Consider the following 23,614-nt stretch of genomic DNA (forward strand, 5'->3'; position numbering starts at 1 on the left):
CCTTTCTCTCAACTTTTCCGCCGTGTGTCGCGGGTACCCGCTCGCGGTGTGAAGCGCGTGTCCACGCTATTCTCGCACGTGTAGGGAACCTCGTGAATTAACCTGCAACATGTCAGCTGTTTGGAAATTCTTCAGCGTGTGTTCAGAAGATAAGTTTGCAATATGCAACACCTGCAAGAACAAAGTAGGGCGTGGAGGGACCACACCAAAAACCAAAATCACATTTTTTTAGTTGGATATTGGATGTGAAAAGAAGGAAATGGTTCTAACATTGCACTTTAGATGTAGTCATTTTATATAGTTCTATTTTATAGTGATCCATTGTATGTTCTGTGCAAAATGTTCTATTAAAGAAAAGATAGAAAATAAATATTTGTGTGTGCTGTAAAGTGGTTAGAAAAAATGAAATCAGAATCGGCTGGCCTAACTCAAAGAAAATCGGAATCGGCCTAGAAAATTATAATCGGTGCATCTCTACTTTAAGCTTAATATTTATCCTACTGACATGAGAGTTGCATCAATCCTCTCTTCTAACTCTAATCATAGAAAGCGTATTTTCGAAAATGCCCAACAATGTCTTTACGACACAAAATGACACCGTAAATATAATAATAAACACAGGCATATTGTGAGCCACAGCATGTGGCTGCTTTTAGTCTGGCATCAAAGGTTTGTACTAAAAATCTTTTATGACAGAGGAACAGACTTCAACCTAACAATTGTTTTGCTGATGGCTTGTTTGGCTTCTTGCACGCGAGTTCAGCCAGTCTTTCCTTGTTTAATCACCCTTCCCTTGCTGTGCTTACTTTTCCTCCATGCTTGTCTCCTCAGTGCCATCAGTACTGTTGATCTGTAGACAGTCTGTCGATGGGGCTGTTGATGCCACTCACACTTTGTGGGCACATTAGGGCCCCACTGCTAATGTCTTTGACATAGTTATGAGTGCGCCTTGCCTCATAAAGCCTATGTGCAGCAGCATGCAGTAGCTGTAACCCCCATCTGAGAGAGGCCCATTTGTCAGGCTGTGTTTATTGAAGCATTTTGCTGCTATGCATGCTGGTCAAGAAGGTCATGACTTCTATTTTCATGCTCTCTCATTAGAATGATTGACACCGTAAGGGGAAAATAAAAAAAACTATGGTTATGTTTTGCCATCTGTGGAGATACAGTATCTGATGCCCCTTGGGTTACCCCTCAGTCCAACAAGCACACTTACAGAAATGCTGAACAAACTGTCAGTTTTGATTTGCCTTGATTTGATCTCCATAACTACAGTTAATAATCACATTTCTACTAAATGGATATCAGGGACAGTGGAGCTTTGGATCTCATGTAAAACCGTAGACAGACAGGAGATCAAATAGCTCTACTGTTGAGACTGTTGCACAAGATTCCCGGGGTTCAGCTGTGGTTTGGCATAAATCTCTGAGTCTCTGTCTGATAGACCATAACTGCTTCTCAGCCATCTGTGCTTAGTTAGTGAGCTAGATACCTTTTTAATGAACCCATCATTAAAACCTTAGAAGAAACTAACGGCATTGGACTGGTATTCCCTGCCTGTGGCCCACTGATGGTTCCTCTAAATACAACAATTCAAACAGTACTGTACTTCATTATACAGCTTCACTCTCCACACAAGCCGTGGTAGTCCACGCTAAGGCAAAAATCACAAACATCAATGAGAATCAAGTCATAACCTGACAGAAAGAGCATGGTGCATTTTCTTACACACTCACAGAGCTGGATTCTTATAAACCTCTCATCATCACAAGAAGTCATGCTGCTCTTCTGACAGACAGTTACTCTCGTGCGTGTTCCATTAAATGTCTTTTCTCTCAAACTACACAGACATCTGAGAGGGAGCAGAAAAAGATCTGCTGAAGGGACAGTGTTAAAGCCAAGTAGGAGACAATACCGTTTTAAGATTATTATTTAAAAGGAATTTCAATGCAATAACGTTGTAATGTGTAAAGAAATTACTTTTTTTTTAAAAATAGTTTTTAATATTCATTCTCCAATTACAAAGACATTTTTGACATTCAAATTCAGACATTCAGCAAATATCCATTTATCTATATTTATTTCAATCTGGACCAAAGTGGTTGACTGACCGATCGACATTAGCATCCCCAGATCAATGCTGCTATGTGGCTAAAAATTCTGTTTTGCAAATGTGAACATTTGCTGCATTGGGAGATTATAACGGGATGTTTGACTATCTTCTGATATTTAATTAAATAAACAATTAGCCGAGAAATGAAAAAAACAATTGATGGAATAATCGATAATTAAATAACCGTAGTTTGAATCCCTAATTCAAATTTTGCAGAGACTTTTGTAAAAACAAAAAAAAAGCTAAATATGAATAAAGCATGCTTGTACATCGCTGTTTTATTGGCAAGTTAGTACAAAGTTGAGTCTTACTTCTTGGGAGGAAGCTATAGATGTGTTGGGTGGTCTTGGTCTTAATGGACCGGTACTCTCCCAGAGGACAACTCTGGAACAGATGGCTGCCCAGCTGAACAAAAAACCTTCCGGCTCTCTGCTCCACCCTGATGCCACTCAGTCCCTTTTGATGTAGTATCCCTGTATTCAGCAGTGTGGACAACAGAGCTGCACCAGATTGGGATGCATCAACAATCTATAACACTGACTGGCAGGTCTTCTTATGTGGCTGCAGGAAGAGCATCACTTATTGACAGACAAGTGTACAGGTCAGTTTACCAAGAATGCACTGTTGAGGATGGAGGGAATCCATCAGTGGTTAAAGGGCCATATAGGGATAAATGAGCAGTGAAGGTTTCTTATTTCTTATCTCTTATCCAGCGAAATATCTCTATATCTACTGAATGAATTGGCACAAAATGTGGCCTCAACATTCAGATACAGGTAGCTTTATTTATCCCCGAAGGGCAATTCAGTTTCTACAGTCTAGCGAAACGTATAGCCTACACACATTCATACTGCCAGACATCAATGACAGAGGGAGCACAACAAAAAGGCATATGACAAAGTGTAAGATCCAGAAGTATACAACAAGAAAAATATTTGAAATAATAACTGAATAAAGATGATAAAGTACGATAAAGAGAGACAAAATAAAATAATAAAAATTGATAAAGTGCTGAGTGTACTGCACATAGCCTACATAACAAATTACCATTCATGGTTTCAAGATGATGTATCCTAATGACATTAGTAATCCAGACTCTTCCTACAGAACGACCAGTAAGTTGAACCCTTTTAAAAATCTTAATCAGCACAGCACTTTTACGTCAAACATATTCAATTAGATGTTAACAGAGTTCATATTTATGAAAAATACATTTGTTTCATGTCTTTTTAACCAGTCTTGAGATGAATAAAGTTCTCATGCCAGTATCACTTCCATGTTTAAGTCTATTTCTGCAAAAGTTGGATACTAATCCACAGAGCAGATCTAAGGATCCCGCTCAGGCAAACACACAAAACAGTAGAATGCCAAATACTGCTGCTGACAAGCCATAATAAAAGTTGGCAACACTATGACGAATTTGATAGCCAAACAATATTATATTACTCTATATGTAAAAGCGTTCATTGCTGTGACATTTCAGCGGCTAGGCAATAAATATTTGTGCGGGAACAGAACATTAAATCATTGTGGAACAGGCTGGAGAAAATATTTCAGGATTAGTGTGGCAGCTCAACACTCTCGTGGCCTCAAAAAAAAACAACTTGGGAGACGTTGGACCACAGTGGACACGGCCACTGTTCCAAACATTAGCCTCGGAGAAGTAGAATTTGATTACTATGGTAAATAAGCCAATCAGACTCACATGTGTTTCTGAGACGCAGTGTTTGGTGGAATGTGGACAAACTGCCTAATCTCTCTACACTGTTGATGACAGACTGACAAGGAGAGCTGGCAGCAAGAGGACAGAAATACTGTATGGAGAGGCCATTTAAAGGGACATTACAACATGTACTCACATATTAAATAAGCACATAGGACAAAATTAGTCAGGGTTATTTTTTGGTTGGGAATTCCACAGCATCGGTTTTGAATTATGTATTTTGAAGTGGCTGAAGTGGAGCACAGGAAGTGCCAGGACCACCAGCACAAAGTATTTTCAATTCCAGGAGGACTTTGGATGAGAGCATGCCTTGGCTTTGTCTGATGCTGAGGGGGACAGGGGACTGATGGTATTGGTGGCAGGACTTGGACAACAGGATGTCCTGTTTGGCTGTTCAGCATGGACATCCTACAGAGCTGAGACACATTCTACACTTCTGGTCTCGTTCCTTGTGAATCAGCAAAGTTGAGCAGCTCTGACACAATAGTAATTTGGCATTTCAACTTAATGAATGAATGAATGAATGAATATGAATTACAAAAATGAAGCAACTGAGGGGAAATGTGGTAACGTTGCTGTACAACTGCAGCGAGTCTCCATATCGCCATACCCATCTCTGCCTGTTCTACAGTAAACCACAAACACAATCACACAACATTAAGCCTGGCTTCACTTCTCTAGGCAGCAACGCATGTTATAACCATATTAAAGTAGTGGATCTCTGAAAGCTGCAGTTATGTAAAACATTGTTCATTCTGCTGACTTACACTCTGCCATTAGTGGTGATGACTTAATCTTGACCGTAAAACACTGGCACACAACACTGATTCAAACTCAAAGAAGGAGACAAAGGGAAAAAAATAACTTCTACAACTTTCAGTGGAGGGAAATATAAATTATACTGATACTAAAGCTATTGTGCAAATGTTTCCTCCATTTTTCAAATGAATATAAAACATTGTTGGACACATTTGTGTCTATGTTTCAAGGCCCTAGGTGGGCATTTCCCATGACAGTGGTTGCGTGGCAACTTAAGCCCCACTAGAATACTTTTAAAGTCATCGCAGTACTATTCACACTACACAACTTGCCGTCTTGTTATCACATATCCTGACTGACCAGCGACAGGGGGTCACACACTACAAGATCTTCAACCAGGAGGAATCCCAGAGTCTAGTCTCCAAACTACATTTTGTCACGAAAACACACGCGAGAAGTGACAAGGGACATGAAGTAATACCATGCGCAAGACAGAATTTTTGAAAAGTTCCAAGTTGCTGGTGGCTGATTTGCAGCGATAAAACAAAGAAAAAAAAAGACAAGAAGGGTTATGGGGTGTTGTCGTTGGCACACATGTTCACAAAACAGTCTGTTTCCACACGTCAAGTCTTTACACGTCTTTAACCCTCCTGTTGTCCTCAGGTCAAATTTGACCCATTTTCAAAAAGTTTCTTTACCAAATTTTCAAAAGAAATAACGTGGATGGCTCCCTACAACGCTCTTCGCAAGTTTTATTCAATTTTAGAGCATTTGGAGAATTTTTTTTTTATAAAAGAACGTTGAAAAAAGTGATAAAAATGTCGGAAAAAGCTTCAAAAACGTGGGAACAAAACCCACAAAAATGTCAAAAGGTGCTTACAAAACGAAAAACTTTGAGAAAAGTGACAAAAAATTTTGAAAAAAGTGACAAAAACCTCTGTGGAAAAGCAATAAAAGTGTTGAAAAAGACCAAAACGTTGAAAAAAAAGTTTACATTTTTACCCAGAAAAAAAAAAGTTGCACGGTCGACGGGAAGACAACACAAGCGTTAATCTTTTTAGTCTGTTTTTTTTCTAGGTGCAACAACAACTTTGGTAAAGTTCCTATTGTTGCAAGCGACCCCTCCCCCCGGGTTTCCCCATTAACCCAATCTTCTGCTCTCATTGGCTGTAGCTCCCGACAGCTCCAGATACTTAGCCTGCTAGATATCTGGAATGTGTCTGCGAGGTATCAGCGAGCCTCTTGGCTCTCGTTTTTGAACAGTCTACACATCGCGCTTGAGCGCCAATTTGCAAGCACCGAGCCAACGTTGATTTGCCTCCGATCTGGGGCTTCTGTCGGGGCTTTCAACTTATGCGGTGCGCTACTGACTGAAGAACATCATATCGTATATCCTACAAACATTGATACAAGGAGTTGTTTTTCCTTCTTTTTTTTAACAAGCCCACATAAAGTTAGCCATTACTTGTTTAGCAATTTAAATTGTGTGTCCCTTTAGTTTACAACAAACAATTTGGGATGAGCCATGGTGCTATTTAGTTGGTGTTCCACTTGGAAAATTTTGATTTATTCAAAGCACAACTTGGAGTCACTAAGTAACATATGTACAGATGGGGCTAATCAACGGCGAACAACATCAGCATCCCTAGCTTGTTAAAGCTTTAGTGCAGAACTTTTTGATGTTAATGAACATCCGTTACATTCAAGCCATTGCCAAATATCAGCTCCACACAACTCTCTCTGTATAGGGTAGGGTAGGGGGAGGGTGCGGTGCGTGTTCACGGAAGGCTTGTATCATGTGGACGTGCCGACAGTGTTGTTGTCATTACTTAGAATTCCTCATGGGGGAGATAGAAACTACGCACTCTAGTTTTAATAGCCTTTGTGGAATTAAAGTGAAATCACTAAGTATTTAGAGTGTTTTGCCAGGTTTCCCCCCCCCCCCAAGACGTTACACCAAACAAATTACTGTACAAGTAATTACATTGTCAGTTGGTACCAAACATTTACACCCACTGGTGGGGGTGCTATTTCTGTAATATATTTTTTGTAATATTTCTGAAGTATATACTGATTTAATTGAATTTGAATTTCAGTTTAAGTTGTTTCTATTATGTGCCATATATTACTTGTTTTGTAAAGTTATATATTGTATTGTTGTCATCTGTCTACTCTGTATATGACACTTGTCGAATGTCCGTCCTGATAAAGGGATCCCTCCACTTTTGCTCTTCCTCTGGTTTTTCCGTTTGTTTTCTCTTTAAGGTTTTTTTTGGAGGAGTTTGTCCTTTATGGATAGCAATGGTCTAAGGATAGAGGGCATCATATGTTGTACAGATTGTGAAGCTCTTTAAGGCACATTTGTGGTTTTGGGCTATACTGTATAAATACAGTAATATGTACTTGACATGACTATACAGTATACAGAGGGGTGACAATTTAAAGGAAAAACTAGAATGGAAAACATAAAACAATGCAGATGCTTCCACTCACTCCGGCCATGTGGGCTCACGGAGTGGTTTGATGAATACGACAATGACGCAAATCCCTCGATTAGAGCTAAAAAAGACTTGTAGAAACTTTACCAAGGAGCAGTGAAGGTGCTCTGAAGGCTCATGGTTAAACCAACACATTCAATATTGTTTTTTTTCCCTTTATATTCTACTAGCCTCCTGCCAGAGGAATAAACCAGACCAGAGTGAAGCTCTCTTATCCCGAAGATTGGTATGTCTGTGAGCTGAAGTGATCAATCAAAGCGTCTCACACACACACACACACACACACACACACACACACACACACACACACACACACACACACACACACACACACACACACACACACACACACACACACACACACACACACACACACACACACACACACACACAACAAAAGCCCTCCTTCCTGTACACAGACTATTGTACATGGAGGTATTAAAATCTGGATTATGTCCTCTAGCTTTCCCTCTCACATTTATTGGAAAGGTGTGGATGTTACTCGCCTTCTACGCATTCATACAGATGTATCCCTTCCACACCAATCTACATACTTGAAATCTATGTTAAAATGTATTGCACGTACTCCAAATTTTTACTTTTTTAGAGTTATTGTTGGGCACAGCTGCCCTCTTGTTCATGCCCCATCCAGGGTCAACGCTACAGCCCTTTAGCAAAAAAAATTCAGGCCCTCTTTGACGCAGATCCGTTTCCTGTCAAAGTGAAATTTTTATTGTTCCAAGGGAGCAGCCTCCAGAATCTCGCTCCCGCAGTCTTTTCCTGTTTCCTCTCAAAAAGGAAGTGCTGCTTTGCTTCAGTTTCCTCCCCCTCCCGCATCTTCTCTGGGACAAATCTGGAACACAGACTGCAAAACTTTGCTTGTGTCGGCCAAGTCTTGATTTCAAAGAATGAAAAGAGTTCCTTAAAAAGAAATACCCTCCCACTTCGGTCTCTCTTACACAAGCTTACACACACACACAAACACACACACATACACCAGCACATTCACAAACAAGCCCACACTGATTTTGCATCCTATATTCTAATGCGCCCCCTCTGAGTGATCAGCCTTGACGGTATGTGGTCGAATCACCTGCGACCCCAAACTGAAGTGTTCCCATGGTGCCTCAGCACGTAGCCTATTTGTTATCGCAGAGAAAATACTTCTTTGTATTCAGGGAGGGTCAGATCATACATTTAGTTTTTATAGGCACTTAAATGAACACTGACAGAAGGCTTAAAGCTAAAAAACTCTTCAGCAATTGAAAAAACAATTCAGTAATTTCTTATCATAAATTTAAGGTAGAAGCAGTCCATGCTCAGTTCCATTTGAGTAGAGTGCTGGTTCATGCCCTCTGAAACACACACACACACACACACACACACACACACCTTGAGTGTGTGCACATGTGCATGCAGATTTAACTGTGTAAATGTATGGTCCGGTTCTGCACATGCTTAGAATGACAAATAAGTCCTGGTTGTCAGACTGATCTCAGTCAAGTTCATCTTCAATGTCTGTCTTAATACATGATGTCATCTACTGTATCACTACCGAAAGGCTTACAATAGCTACTCCATCTGAAGCCAGGCACGACCACCCCATCCGAAGAGACAAAACCCTTACAAGGCTAGGAGACATGAAAAAAGCGGGCATCATAAGAGGTCATTTGATAGTTCAAATGTAATACCAAGTTCTTGCACCCAACAAAGTCTAATGGACCGGCACGTCAGATCATAAACTTCTGCAAAAAACCTAGCACACTGTGAGGGTCTGAGGACCAAATCGTGACTAAAGTGAGCAGGAATTCTGGGTTATTTTACTGCTTAATTACTAAAATGTTTCAATTCTGTAAAGTCTTCATCGGGCCAAGGAATTCAGGGAGGACAATAGATTTAAAATTTGAGGTTTAAAGTACAGTTAAAGTACAAAGAACCACAAGGTTCATTTAGCAGCTGCTCTGTTCGCCACATCATTATTAAATGGACCTTGTTGTAACATTGTTTTCTCAATCCCAAAACTGCTTTAGATGATTTTTTTTTTTTTTTTAAGAAGAAGAAGTACACAAGGAGAACCACATGAAGAAATAAATTGAATAAATCTGTCACAGGCTCATTTCAGGATCAACACAAACATTTTTTAAAAGCTTGAGCATGTGTTTTACAAGTCACCAAACTGCCTCATATAGGCTACACATTACTATAGCGTGAATGAGTGACAAGTACAGATTTACCATTCCTCCCATTGAGCTACAACAGAAGCACACAAGCAGAAGGAGGAAAACGAAAACTTCTTTCTTATCTTATTTGGCTTTAACAAGCTGCAATTTGACAGATTTGATCTCACAGTGACCCAACCACTGTAAACATGATCGAGCCTATATGAGCTGCCATTGTGCCCTCAGCTTACATTTGAAATAGCAGTTAAGTTGGGTGGTGTTATATTAACCTAAGTGTAATGTTCAGTACAAAATAACCTTCCAGTACTGATGATTCCTGTGTTTTTCTCTGGACTGGAAAGGCAGCAGAAGGCCATGAGGTGAGAAGGCCTACTTCAAGATGCCTGCACCACAATGGGAACACAGAAATGCTTCAAAATCAGATCCGCGAAGCGGTTTGAGCAGGATGGAGAGTGTTTGTGCAGGAGAGGGGTTTTATCAGCGCCAAACACTCACAGGAATTCCGGTTTGGGATTGTCCATCCAATTCCTGCGTTCCACAGGAAACTCTGCATAAAAAGCAACTGAAAAACGCCCGAAGACATTTCATTTGTGGCCGGTCGACTCACAGGGAGCACCTCGAATTAACCGCGAGGTTTTTATTTAAAAAAACCCCACCGAGCCGAGCTTTAAAAGAAACTGGCAGCATGGAAGAGTCCTCTAATACGTTGGTGCGGCGGCTCGTGCCCATGGCCGCCGCTCAGCCTGCGCGCGCACACGCACCTGATGACCCCCTACTGCGAAGGTAAGGTTGTGTAGCTACACATTTTCAAAGGCCCGTGGTCTTGTACAAATGTGACTTTAAACATTTTTTAGCATTAGCTCTCAATATACTTACACACAGAGAACACATTTACAGAAGGATACAAATGCAGACATAGGCTACAGCTAAACAACAAGCTAAGCAAATATAACTTACATGCATACAAGAGCTGGACAACAATCTTTATAGCTATGCGGGTCAGATTGTTACTGTAGCTACTGTAGGGTTACAGGTCGTGCAAAGTAATAGGCTAACTAATGCATGAATAACAGAGTTGGTTTTATGTGCATGCTATTGCACAGTGTCTGTTTGACTATAACAGTGGAGCAGTACAATGTTTCACAGTGCCTGTCATTTTGGGGATATGTGACTTTTTCTCATGCCCATTAGTGACTTCCATACTGTACCTCTAAAAACTGGTAAATTGCTAATAAAATATAAGGTCCATGACTCGTGATGATTTCTTAAAAGGAAACTGTGGCCATGTAGAATATGCTGTCTACATTAGTAGTCTAGAGCATGACACAAATACAGTAATACTTATTTTTCTTCTTCTTTTTGGCTTAATATTATCTTTATTCATTATTATAGGCTAGTCAAATATTGAACAAATTGACTTCACCTAGCTTCAGTGGAAAGGGATCTGCATACTAGTGTTGGCAGAATTTATTAAAAGTAGAAAAAACACAATTAAAGATCCTAATTGCTATTATTTCTAATAAAAATTTGGTTTTAAATATAACAATTTTATTATTTTTAATTATTAACCTAATTTATTTAGAAAATAGTCATTTGCAAAAGACACCAAGTTGAATGATTTGGGATTTACTAAGACTAAAAAAACCTGACCCCAATCAACATTTTGTTTTTCTTTATAACTTCCTATACCCTACTGGCTCCCGGTTTCTTCAGTTCTCCTTTGACAATGAATTATAGGATCATTTCCAAAAAATCTGTTTTAAAAGAAAAGTCAGGTGCACATGAACATTGAAACCGGTTGTGCTTGCTGTAATCATTACTCTTGTCCACACAGGCCATTATGAGATCCGTTCGTAATGCGCACAAGTGATTGGCGACAACATCCACAGCCCTTACTTATTCCTTATTAAGTTTATCTAAAGCTAATATGATGCTTCAGCAGTCTGAGTTAGCCAAATCAAGGATGTATTCCAAAATTGCAGTCTTTTTAGTACAAAATTCCCGCTTTATGTTACAATGCTTCCACTGAAACATATCAAGGAAACACTGTCTTATGTAATAAGTGGGAGTTCCATACTAAAAAGACAAAAAACTTACTGGGAAATACCCACAACTCGACAAACTCAGACTGCTGAAACCTCAGGTTTTGTCACTCACATTGGAAGCATGTTAGGAAGAAATGGCCAGCAGGGATAATGATGGCAGCACCCAAAATCTGTTTCAATGCTGATATTAGTAGCATACCTGAATATTGTTTTAAGACAGAGTTGAAACATTGTGAACCGACCCTTTAATTATACCAGCTGCCGCCATAAAACACGTCATACTGCAGGGTCTCTCTACCCGCCAGTTACACACTAAACAGCTTGGGAGAAGTGTATCAGTAATAGTAGTAGTAGTAATTATGAATGAAAAAGTTCAATAAAGTTTTCACAACTTTATGGAAAAAATACATTCAAATATAGATACACATTTCAGACAATAGTATTAATAACAAAAAACAAAGTATGAAGAGGGGAGATGATTAAACAATATAAATAATACAATATAGAGACAAAACAAAATACACTATTCTCCTAAAAGATCATTACTCTTTTTAGTGTCTTAATAGAAGTGTAAGTTTGAGAGACTTATTATATTCCTTAAATTCACATGAAAAGAAGTGAAATTGCATAATTCTTTTGCACTCATGCAAGTACAATTTTCCAGATAAAACCTATAAGTTAGCAATATATGCAATGTTAAGTTTATGAAAAAGTCTACTAACCCGTGCAGTGACGTCACACACGGGTCCCCGTAGTGCAGGCAGTCTGAGCACCGGGACACCCAGCTAGAGGAGTGGGAGGAGGTCCTACCATCACCCCCCATGCTCCCTGACAGTCTGAGCTGCAGGAGAAACCTCACTAGTATGCCGAGTTTCATCACTGGACTTTTTAACAACTCACTAGCGGAATATAGGCCTAACGGGACTACATGTGTTCAAGCCGCGGGCGTTTCTCCACTTTCTGCAGTTTAGGACTGTGTCTTTTTGCGGTGGATTATTATTTTTTAGAAAAGCTGATTGTACATTTGCACGGTTTGTGATTATTTCTGTATCCATGCATGCGCCCTTGGTAGGCTATTGGCTTGCTTGCTTGAGCACCTCGTCTTGTTGTTCATTGTTGGTTTTCTGTGCGTTTATTTCCCAATATGTGGCGTCATCCGTTTAATGCGTGAGCGTGCGACTCTGCGTGCGTGTATCTGAGAGTTCTAGAGATGGTGCTCTGAGTGAAGGATGTAGCTCTTCAATCAGTGATCCGCGGATCTGTAGAGTGCTGTAAAACAGCGCCCTCTCGTGGCGAATGTAAGAAAGGCGTCCGGTCCAGTTTACTCCTTAATGTGTCAGCCAGTAGGCCAGAACTTATTACGTTTTGAAAATAACATGATGCAGATATTATGCAACCTATTACAGGCATTATTTGTATATTCATGAATGGTATTGTATTCAAAGGGCAGCTTTTCAAAATGAGATCTGTTCTGAATAATTTAATGTTTAATATAAGTCTTGCATCCATAATTTAGCTATCTACCATTTCATTTATGCAGAGTGAGTTGCATATTCTTTGTGTAGAATGTTGGTAATGTACTTTATGCATCCCAAAGAAAGAATGATTTAAAAAAAAATATATATTTAATAGCCTCCCATAACATCTTAACAAGCTATTATCCAAAACCAATCATATCTTCTCTAACACACCCAAGTAGTAAAAACTTTTTGGACAAGCGTTTCTACTTTGCAGCACCTTCCTCATCGGTAATGTAATGATGCTTTACTGCCACGCGTGTGCACATGTTGTCCTCAAAGTGGCCCCCTACTGCACTTAAAGTCAGACCCGCTGCTCTGATTTGTGAATGAACACAGGCTTTAGATGTGCGTGTCCTGTCTCTGGGCGTGAAGCCAGCGGGGGATCAGAGAGACATGCAAGCTGTCAACTGAGTCTTAGCATCGTCCGCCCGCCCCCCCGGGATAACTGAAGACTCCTGCAGGATACGGTCCCGTAACCTACGATCTCAGCTGGCTGGCTTTAAAGCCCCGTTAGAGATTTCCCATGGGTTTAGTATCTGGTCTGTTAAAAAAAAGTGCCTCTAGAATAGGATCGTAGCAGGAAGGAACAGGTCCAAGCTGACTGTCATGCACTCTGGAACTGCTTCACCATTCTTTAATCCTGTACAGTATGTAATAATCCAAAAATGGTGTGAAGGGATGAGTGAACATTTCTGTGAAGGGAGAGTTCTTAGTCCCTTTGCTCTGGGTTTTGTGTTATAGTCTCACGAGTCCGTGCAGGTGCAGGTCGGAGAGAGTTCAACCTACTTTGTCCACAAGAACTCAGGACTGTATATATACAGTACATAGTGTAATGTATAGATGCCTGCTTTTGTTGGCTGTCTGTGTGCTAGCAACAAGTGATTTACTGTTGGAGTCCCTAACCCTTCACTTTAAAGCACAAACATCACATAGGTTGAGTCTTTACTGCTTGTCATAAAACAGCGTTTTAGACGTACTACCCCAAAAATGCGACATCACCCCCCTCGACTGCACTCTGTTTTATGATCTTGAAAATCACTCCTCACCGGGAAACGCACTCAGTCTATGAGAAAAATAATAGTCAGGAATGTTAAAAATAAACATTTCATGATGTAAAACGTTTGAATATGAAAAAAGTGAAAATGACAACTTATCAAACAAATTGCTGAATCTCTGTTTTAATACATGATTATCTCCGATGTCCTCGCATTGCAGGTAGCTGGAGTCATCCAGGAGGAAAACGTACACGTCCAGCGTGAGGAGACTTTGGCTGCGATCTGCGACCCCTCCCTCCCTCCCTCCCTCCCTCTTCATCCTCCTCTCTTCCTCCCTCCCTCCCTCTTCATCCTCCTCTCTTCCTCCCTCCCTCCGACTGGCACAGAGAAGAGTGTGAGAGACCGAGCAAGGGAACGTGGGAAAGAGGAAGACAATGTACCAAACGCTGCTTCTCTCCTCCTCCCTCTTCATCCTTCATGTGATGGGCACTCCGCAGTTCTTCGCTCACCACGGGTAACAGCTGACTTAATACTCTTCCTGTGTTTATTATGGCCTGTCATTTGATCAGTGTGGTCCGTATAGCTACAGATGTCCACTTCAGCTTCAGTTTGTTTGAGTGGCATTCTCACCCACTGTGAATGTACAAAAAATTGGCCGAATGACATTTAAACATTTAAGAGTGCACTCTCTCAGGGACCAAAGCTCCACCCTTATGTCCCAGACTATAAGACGCACGGCACTCTGGGGGAGTCTGCAGGCTCATCTTGTCATTTTCAGTTGATTTGCAAAAAGACCAAAATAAACCAAACGCCAAACCAAAGGGTCAAGTGGAGTCAAAGAGGTCAGAGATCAACTCTTAGCTCTGACACATTCAGGAGTGATTACACGGGTCAGTCAGGAGCAATTAGGCTGTACGCCAACTTGTGGTGACAAACAGAAACCTTGAGGCTCCTAATGTGGAGTTTTTCAAGCTTTCTGAATCAGATGGGAGCCACGTAGAGCCTAAATATCTCTGTGGAAACTACGTATATGCATCTAAAACCAGCTCAGATGCTGTTTAAAGCCAATAAGCTCCATTTCAAGTTTTTAACGTTGGATCTCATTTCTCCCTTTCGCAGGAGGAGGGTTTGTGGCCGAGATCTCCGTCACAGCGTTGCCATGGCAACAGAGTCATACGTCCAGCCGGTGCACAAGCCCTTCATCACTCTGTGTCAGGGGCATCGCCTCTGCAGCACATACAAGTGAGACTCCGTCTGCCGGCACAACACACACTCCTCAAACACACTCCTCAACAAATAACAACACAATCAGATGTCTTCAGCTTCTGTTGTGGCGAACACCAGCTGAGCCCCACAGTCCAGCCTGTACACGAGGACTCGGGTCAGAGCCAGTGTCAGAACAGCATTGGAATTAAGCCATCACAAGATTTACTTTATTTCATAAAGGGGTAAACAATGCTTGACATGTTTAGGAAGGGAAAGGGTTAGAAGTGGAGTCATAAATAGAGCTAGACTTTCTCCCACACACACACAAATACATGTTTTACACAGAACTGGGTCATGATGGCACATATTTTGGGGGGAATCTAAATATCGAGTACTTTTTGTAACTACGGGACTTGAACCGCCTGCCCCAGAGAGACCGCAACCGTGTTTATTTTGGACTGCGTCTCCCTCCATACTTACGCGCTCTCAATCTCTCCAGCTCTGATGCTTTCTAGTCCCCCCTCCTTACGTACCCTCCATTTTAATCTTCTTTTTTTTTTTAACTCTTTCCTCACCACCAAATTTCACTTAGGATTTTTAATTTTTTTTGCTCATTATGTGGGCAGGCCTTAGCTAATTACAGGCCTTCTAATCCTGTAAGTAAATCCTTACTTAAATGGTTTAATCCTCTCTCGTTGTTTGTTTTAGTTCTTTAGCTTTTGCCTCAGTTTATCACCTGGTATCTCTCCTTGCGAAACCGACCATACCAGAGTCTCATAATTTCGACTTTGCATCTCTTCTCCTGCCCCCTCGCTCCCTCCCTCCATCCCTGTGTCATCTCTGACACACTCTTGGAAATCAGTGGTCCGTGGTTTCTGTATCCAACCAAATACCCATTCCCTCATCAGCGTTCTTTCGGTCTGACAGAACATGAAAAGATACTAGACCGGCTCAAATATACACATGAGGGCGATGACAGCATTATGAATAACCAGGAATCCCTAACCGTGGGTGTCTGCCTTTTGTCTCCACAGGACGGTGTACTCAGTGGCGTACCGGCAGGTGAGCAGAGCAGCACCTCCTTCTCATTTCTACTCAGAGTGCTGCCCGGGCTGGCGGAGATTTCACTCTCACAACTGCAACCAAGGTAACCTGGAGGGACATGTGATGGGTTTATGTGTAGATTCGTACCTGTACTACCTGCATCTGCTGACTGAAAAAAAGCTTTTAAAATGTTAAAGTGCTCATATTATGCTCATTTTCAGGTTCATAATTGTATTTAGAGGTTATATCAGAATAGGTTTACATGGTTTAATTTTCAAAAAACACCATATTTTTGTTGTACTGCACATTGCTGCAGCTCCTCTTTTCACCCTGTGTGATGAGCTCCATGTTTTAACTACAGAGTGAGACATCTCACTTCTGTTCCATCTTTGTTGGGAGTCGCACATGCGCAGTAGCTAGGTAAGGACTACTAGCCAGTCAGAAGCAGAGTATGAGGGCATGCCATGCTAGCAGCTAGGTGAGCATTATAACGTGTGTTACATAGTAACACACGTTTGTCACAGAAGTAAAGGCTGGACTACAATAGAACTGTTTGGAGCAGTTTGTGAACAGTGTTTTCTGATGGAGATGGTAAGTGCCTTTGGGGTGGACTTTGGGCTTTTTCACTTTGTAAACCTATAACGAGCACAAAAAAGATATATAACACAATAAAGGAAAGGGGAAAAGCCAAAAAGCATAATATGAGCACTTTAAAGGAAACATGCATATTCACTTTCTCGCCGAGAGTAACAAAAACGCTCATGCTTGTACGTTTCATTATAAAAGCTACAACCAGGAGACAGTTAGCTTAGCTTAGCATAAAGACTGGAAGCAGGGGGAAACAGCTAGCCTAGCAATATCTGACGATAAAAGAAAGATTGTTTTTAAAAGGCAGCAAGAAAACCAAAAGTGTAAGAAGAACAAGACAAGTCATGGTTTCATGGGTGGCTACTGTATGTGCTGGACTATTTCTTGGCCGGATGCAACCGTGCAACCATGCAACCACAACACAAAGTCACTGCCAAGAAATAGTCCAGCACTCCCCATAAAACAACAACTTTCTGTGTTTACACTTTAGTTTTTGTACGGCTTAAACAAATAGAAATATAACATGGACATTTAGGGTTGCTGGTAGGCTGATTTTGGACAGACAGCCTAGCTGTTTCCCCCTGCCTCCAGTCTCTGTGCTATACTAAGCTGACCATCATCTGACTATAGCTTCATATTAGCATACACACATAAGAGTGCTTTCGATATTCTCATCTAACTCTTGTCAAAAAAAGCAAATATGGCATATAGCATATTTCCCAAAATGCTGAATCATTCCTTTAAATGTCTCTTACAGCTGTGTGTGGACAACCCTGTGGGAATGGAGGTACCTGCTTGAGACCCAACCAGTGTGCTTGTCTGCTAGGCTGGACGGGGCACCAATGCCAAACAGGTAAACACACACACACACACACACACACACACACACACACACACACACACACACACACACAGACATACACTAACCTGCACCAACCTGAACAATCACACTAGTCTCTCTGTGGGCATATTCACACACATACCCCTTTCTTTGTTTCCTGTTAGATGTGGATGAGTGTAGCGAGCGGCAGCCGTGCGCCCAGGAATGCGTGAACACAGCTGGCAGCTATCGATGTGCGTGCAGAGACGGCTTCAGGCTTACAGGAGATGGCCGTTCCTGTCAAAGCCTTCCTCCTCCTCCTCCTCCTCCTCCTACTCCTCCTCCCACCCAGGCAACAGTGGGTGGTCACATTGATGCGGGTAAATGAGCAGCATAGGAGAGTGTGTGTGCGTGCGCCCTGTAGTATCATTTTGTGTTTTCTTGCAGCAGCAAAGTGTGTGGAGCACAGAAGAAAAGAAACAATAGCCAGCTTCGCGGTCCATTATTACTTTTGGTACGCGCTATGCCACTCTCAACTCGTACCGTGAGTAATAATGCACTGCGACTGGTGCCGACGCCAGACAGATGTCCTGTGGTCTGGCCCCGTGCGGTGAGAATGGGACCCGTTGGTCTTTGAAAATGACTCAGTTGACTCCTAGGAGTCCTGCGAGTAAAGCAAACATCTGACTGTAATAGAGCTCCCATGCTAATACAGACATATTTTTATCCCGCACACTCCATTTAAGTCCCTTAAAAATGTTGCAATGTTGTCTCTTACCATGAAAAAGTTGATTTTCGTTTGTGTGTGCTTCCTGTATCTTAGCAACAAAATAATAACCCCCCCCCCCCCCCTCCATGTCTACAAATGTAGTAGTTGACCCCAGGACATTCCTTTCTGTTTTGTGTCAGCGTTATTGCTTTTTTCGGGGAATTTATGCAACATGAAACCTTAAAGAAGACTTACCTTTTCCAGATTTCTCCCAAATCTTCCTATCTTTTGGGCTTTTTGTGAGTCACCAAACTGTAAATCTAAAGGGGATATTGTCTCATGTGCTTATCAGACAATGAAATATCTCTCATGTAAATGTGAGATTGCCAATTTTTCTCGGGCTCCGCTCCAAACTCCCAAACAATTTATCAGTGTTTCTGTAGAAAAGAAGGCCTCAAAATATGGAACTGCTCAGCTAAAATGAGACGGTTCACTCCCATGACTCCACGCGAGAGTCCTGCTAGTATTGCAGAGTCAGCAAAGAGACTTAAGAAACTCGTGAAGGGGGGGGTGAGAAGTCAAAATATGACAGATTTTACTTTGTGGAAGCGACGGATGGGTTATTTGTGGGAGCGTGTTCAGTTTTCCTGCTCAGCTCTCGGATGCAAAAATGCAAGACCAGCAAAGATTAGATTTACTTCAGAGATTGCATTCCATTATCTGCTCATATGCACACGTCAGAGGGATGTTGATGGAGATCACAAAACATAAACCCAGGTTTAAATGCTCATACTTTCCACCATCGCTCAGACTCTGCCAAGCTGCTGCGGAGGAGTGTTGGAGCACGTTTGTGTCTCTCCATCTTCCTTTTTTTCTCCCCTCTGTCTTTCTTTCTCACTGTGCTCTTGGCCAACACTTGTATTCTCATTCCAGCTCCATCATCCCTGTCTGCTGGGGGTCATCGCCAGCCCCCTTTTTCCTCCTCCTCCACCTCACCCTGTTTCTGAACTCATTCTTGTCTCAGTAATGGACCACATCTGGGAGAGATTGAACCGCTCGAGCTCTGTCTGCCAAAGCGCAGCCATAAAGCAGGGGTCCCTAATTTTGCATCCCGATCTGGGTCCCGCGTGCTCCAGGGACATTCCCCTTTTGGATGGAGCTGGACAGACACTTCCCCGTAACCGATGCATGTTCACAGGAGGGATGAATGAGCACTCGTCTATTTCTGGTGACCTCTCTTTCAGCTTGTGTATCGGCTTTTTTTTTTTTTTCGGCTGTTCCCATATTCATGATTCCCTCCTGTGCTCTAAAATCCCCCGGCCTCCCTGCAGCTCTGCAACCCTCTTCCTGGTTTGTAGTTCAGAGACGTTGTAGTGGCCATGAATCATTCAAGGAGAGGGATTGATGAGGGCAGGATGCTCGAAGGAATCGTCTGAGATATAAACTTTAGATCTGAGAGAGAGAGGATTAAACACGCTTTGCTCACGCCTTAGATCCACGCCCCTTACCCTTCTCTCCTGCCCCATCTCGCTCATTTTCCACTAATTTCCAAAGCGGCAGTCACCGTCCTCCTGATGTACATTGTCTGTGTTTGTATGGTTTCTGCAGGTGGAAGTTTCAGCCAGGGGGAGAATGTGACGGAGGAGGTACAGAGCCTGAAGAACAGAGTAGAGCTCCTGGAAAAGGTACACCATCCAACACATGTTCAAACACATACAAATACAAGCCACATACCCTCTGATGCCTCCCAGCCCTACTCACCAGGAACACCTCTGGTCTTTGTATGATATAAAATCCTAGCTGCTATTTAATCCCTGAACAAAAGATTCTTTGAAATGCCAGACCTACACAATGGCTTTTAAGATGTGTTATGTTTTTAGTTTTTTTTTAGAATCCTGCCTCTGTTTAGTGAAACAAGCAGAAAGAGTAAATGAAGATTAGCAGTTCAAGTTTAATTATGCTATTATTCTTTTTACTAGGTGAGTAATAGTCCTTTTCTGGAGGATTTTTTTTTTTTTTTTTGTTCACCTCAGTTTTCCTCCGTTTTCGCCCTCTGTGCAGAAGCTGCAGTTGGTGTTGGCCCCCTTCTTCCCGCTGTCGCTGGACGAGGGCTGGTCGGACAAAACCACCTTACTGTCCCACTCCTTCCAGCAGCTAGACCGCATCGACTCCCTTAGCGAGCAGATTGGCTTTCTGGAGGAGCGAATCGGCACATGTGAGTCACCATTGTTCATAGTTGAAAGCACTTAAAGGGGGGGGGGGGGGGACAACATTTAGTCGAACACCACTGGAACTTTGCGTCCCAGGAAAGCAGAAACAATTTTTTAACTTCTTCAAAAAGACCACGCAAAAGTCCAAAAGTAACAATTGTTCATAATGTAATAAAATAAAATGTATTAATAAAAATCTAATAACATAATAAAATCTTGTGCCGGTAACACAATAACCTTTTTGGCTAAGTAAGTTCGCTGATATAATCAAAGCAGAACGAACAATAAGTCAAACGATACATTTGCTCTTAAATCATAACCTAATTAAAGCAAAGATAACAAGACTACAAGTCTACAGCCATGCTAGCAGCTCTGTGAGGCTGTGTTTGAACCACAGCGGTGGTGCTTTGAGCTGAATGCTAACGTCAGCATGTGCCACAAATATCCTCCTGGTGGTGTTAGAAGAAAATTTCAGGCAATCACCAAAGTTGGTAGCATTCATCATCTGGGAACCATGAATGTCAAAAATGGCCCAAAATGTTAGAGCAATCCATCCAATAGTTGCAAAGCCAATTTCAGTCTAGACCTAAATAGTCTACTGACCCAACAGACCGACATTGCCATCCCTACAGCCACAAGCAAAAAAAAAAGGTGCAATATATTAACATTTTATGATTATTTGCTTTAATTACCACTGTCAACAAACTTTCAACTCCCTGTGGAGGTGCTGACTGGAGCACAAACCTGCAGCTTCTTGCACATGCCCAGTTGTGGCAACAGAGAGATTGTTAGTGACTGAGGGCGTGGCCTTTTGACACACTGTCCAGTGCTTTAAGCTATAGTGTGTAGTTTCTGTCTCCCCCATGAGGAATTCTAAGTAATGACAACAAAACTGTCGGCGTGTCCACATGATACAAGCCTTCCGTGATCGCGCACAGACCCCACCCCTCCTCCACGCAGTTGCTAATAACCAAGGAGGACACGGAGGATTAAAAAAAACATGATGGACTCTTTAGAAGAGGTAATTATCTTCACTCGAGCTTCTGCGCGGGAAAGTCGCCGGACGCCACAATCTTCTGAACACAGCCATACTGAGAAATACAGAGTTGTGTGGAACTGATAGTCTTAATTAGCTTTGTAGTAGGGATGTCACGATCAGGTTTTTTTGCCCTCGAGTCCGAGTCATTTGATTTTGAGTATCTACCGATACCGAGTCCCGATCCGATACTTCTATAATATAAAAAAAAAGAATAAAGAAGAGCGAAAAAACAGATCCAGGATGTTCCTTATTTTTTATTTAATTCACCTTATTTTAACATTCAACAACTCTGTTAACAAACAGAGCATTTCTGTCACATATCTCACAGTTTGCTGTGGCAATGTTGTTGTCATCAACTTTAGAATACCTCCAGACCGCAGACATACTCGCGCTTTCCGCTTCAAGCTGCTTCCGTGTTCTACTTTGCTGGCATTTAACCAATAGCGTCTCTGCAACAAAGTGATGTCATGCCGCATGCGTTGCTGTTTCTGTGTGGAGTCAAAAGGGTCTAACTCTGTGCCACCGCATAACTATAGATGTGTTAAAAAACAATGACAATATATATACATATATATCCGAGTCCTGATCGGGAGGTAACGTCTGATTCCGATCGAGTCTGAAACCACGTGATCGGGCCCGATTTCCGATCATGTGATCGGATCTGGACATCCCTACTTTGTAGTAACTAATTTGGCAATGGCTTGAATGTAACGGACGTTCATTACTATCAAAAAGTTATGTACTAAAGCTTTAATAGTGACTGCTTGTTCCAGTGAAAATGATGAATACTACGCAGCATGTACAGTGTAAAGAACAGTAAAGATGTCTATCAAACCAAGCTTGTGTTTACCATTTTATTATTCATGTCTTTAAAATCAGGTTACAATTTTAAAGCACATCAATCACATCAATGTAATTATACCTGCATAAACTTTGTTTGTTTTTTAATGTAATGGCAAATAGCCAATACACTGTAGTAACTCTTTCCTCTCTTCTCCCCTGTAGGTTCTTGCCAGGAGAATTAGCCACCAGACATCTCCCATGAAGTTAATAACACAAACCTGCCAGAGACTGGACGCACCAAGATGGCCGTTGTTTGTAAGAAAGTGGACGGCAGAAAGCAGAAACAGCCTTGGTGATGCAATCGACGCACAAATCGTCATCTGTGATTTTAACTATTTCTCAACAGCTTAATTTACTTTTCATGTTTAATCACTGTCAAATATCTTGATTTTGTAACAACAACCTGTGGCAGGGTCAGTTTCAGCATTACATCATCCCTGTAACATCTGAATCGAACCCCCTGAGGGTCAAGGGTCAAAATTGGCCACTTTGTTTCTGTGTTTGTTTTGCATCAGTGCAGCTGTGGGACATCTGTATTTATCTATTTAAATTATGATTACGTCTAGTTATTTCTCAGTGCTCCAATAGACATTTTTTACCTAGTTTTGTAACATTTTGTAATAAAAAGTCTTAATCAAAAACACCATGTGTGCTCACTTATATAAAAGGATTACTGAATAATATAACGCAAATACATGGTCCTGTATACACTGCAGATTTAAGATTGGACAAACTGTTTTAAGCTAACGTAACACTGGCTTTCTCCTGCTGGCCTCTCCTATATATGTACTTTATTTAGTGGTGAAGCAAGATGTTCAGATCCTTTACTTAAGTAAAAGTATCAATACCGCATTGTGAAAAAACTAAATTACAAGTAAAAGCCCTGCATTTTAAATTTCAAAGTACTCATATTATGCTCATTTTCAGGTTCATAACTGTATTTAGAGGTTAGATCAGAATAGATTTACATGGTTTAAATTTCAAAATACACCACATTTTTGTTGAACTGCACATTGCTGCAGCTCCTCTTTTCACCCTGTGTGTTGAGCTCTCTGTTTTAGCTACAGAGAGGCATCTCACTTCTGTTCCATCTTTGTTGGGAGTCGCACATGCGCAGTAAGTACTGCTAGCTAGTCAGAAGCAGAGTATGAGGGCGTGCCATGCTAGCAGCTAGGCGAGCATTATAACGTGTGTTACAAAATGACGCACGTTCGTCACGGAAGTAAAGGCTGGACTACAATAGAGCTGTTTGGAGCAGTTTGTGAACAGTGTTTTCTGTTGGAGATGGTAAGTGCCTTTGGGGGGGGACTTTGGGCTTTTTC

General features: G+C 41.5%; 1 protein-coding gene across 1 annotated transcript; it reads left to right on the top strand.

Moving 5' to 3' along the window:
- The first annotated feature begins 9,842 nt into the window (after positions 1 to 9,842).
- On the top strand, positions 9,843 to 22,935 carry egfl7 (EGF-like-domain, multiple 7). The gene is made up of 9 exons (XM_031317531.2): positions 9,843 to 10,056; positions 14,054 to 14,347; positions 14,953 to 15,075; positions 16,074 to 16,186; positions 17,429 to 17,524; positions 17,677 to 17,871; positions 19,809 to 19,885; positions 20,262 to 20,415; positions 22,455 to 22,935. Exons 2-9 carry the CDS (start codon positions 14,268 to 14,270, stop codon positions 22,472 to 22,474), a joined length of 858 nt encoding a protein of 285 aa, XP_031173391.1. The 5' UTR covers positions 9,843 to 10,056; positions 14,054 to 14,267; the 3' UTR covers positions 22,475 to 22,935.
- Positions 22,936 to 23,614: the final 679 nt, after the last annotated feature.

The sequence above is a fragment of the Sander lucioperca genome, chromosome 14, assembly GCF_008315115.2.
Source record: "Sander lucioperca isolate FBNREF2018 chromosome 14, SLUC_FBN_1.2, whole genome shotgun sequence".
Classification (NCBI taxonomy): Eukaryota; Metazoa; Chordata; class Actinopteri; order Perciformes; family Percidae; genus Sander; species Sander lucioperca.

What these genes read in the sequence shown, in the direction of transcription:
- egfl7 (XM_031317531.2), top strand. Translation starts at nt 14,268, where the DNA reads ATGTACCAAACGCTGCTTCTCTCCTCCTCCCTCTTCATCCTTCATGTG. An exon ending in CTCTCACAACTGCAACCAAG is followed by an intron (nt 16,187 to 17,428) that starts GTAACCTGGAGG and finishes TGTCTCTTACAG; the next exon opens with CTGTGTGTGGACAACCCTGT. An exon ending in GGGGCACCAATGCCAAACAG is followed by an intron (nt 17,525 to 17,676) that starts GTAAACACACAC and finishes GTTTCCTGTTAG; the next exon opens with ATGTGGATGAGTGTAGCGAG.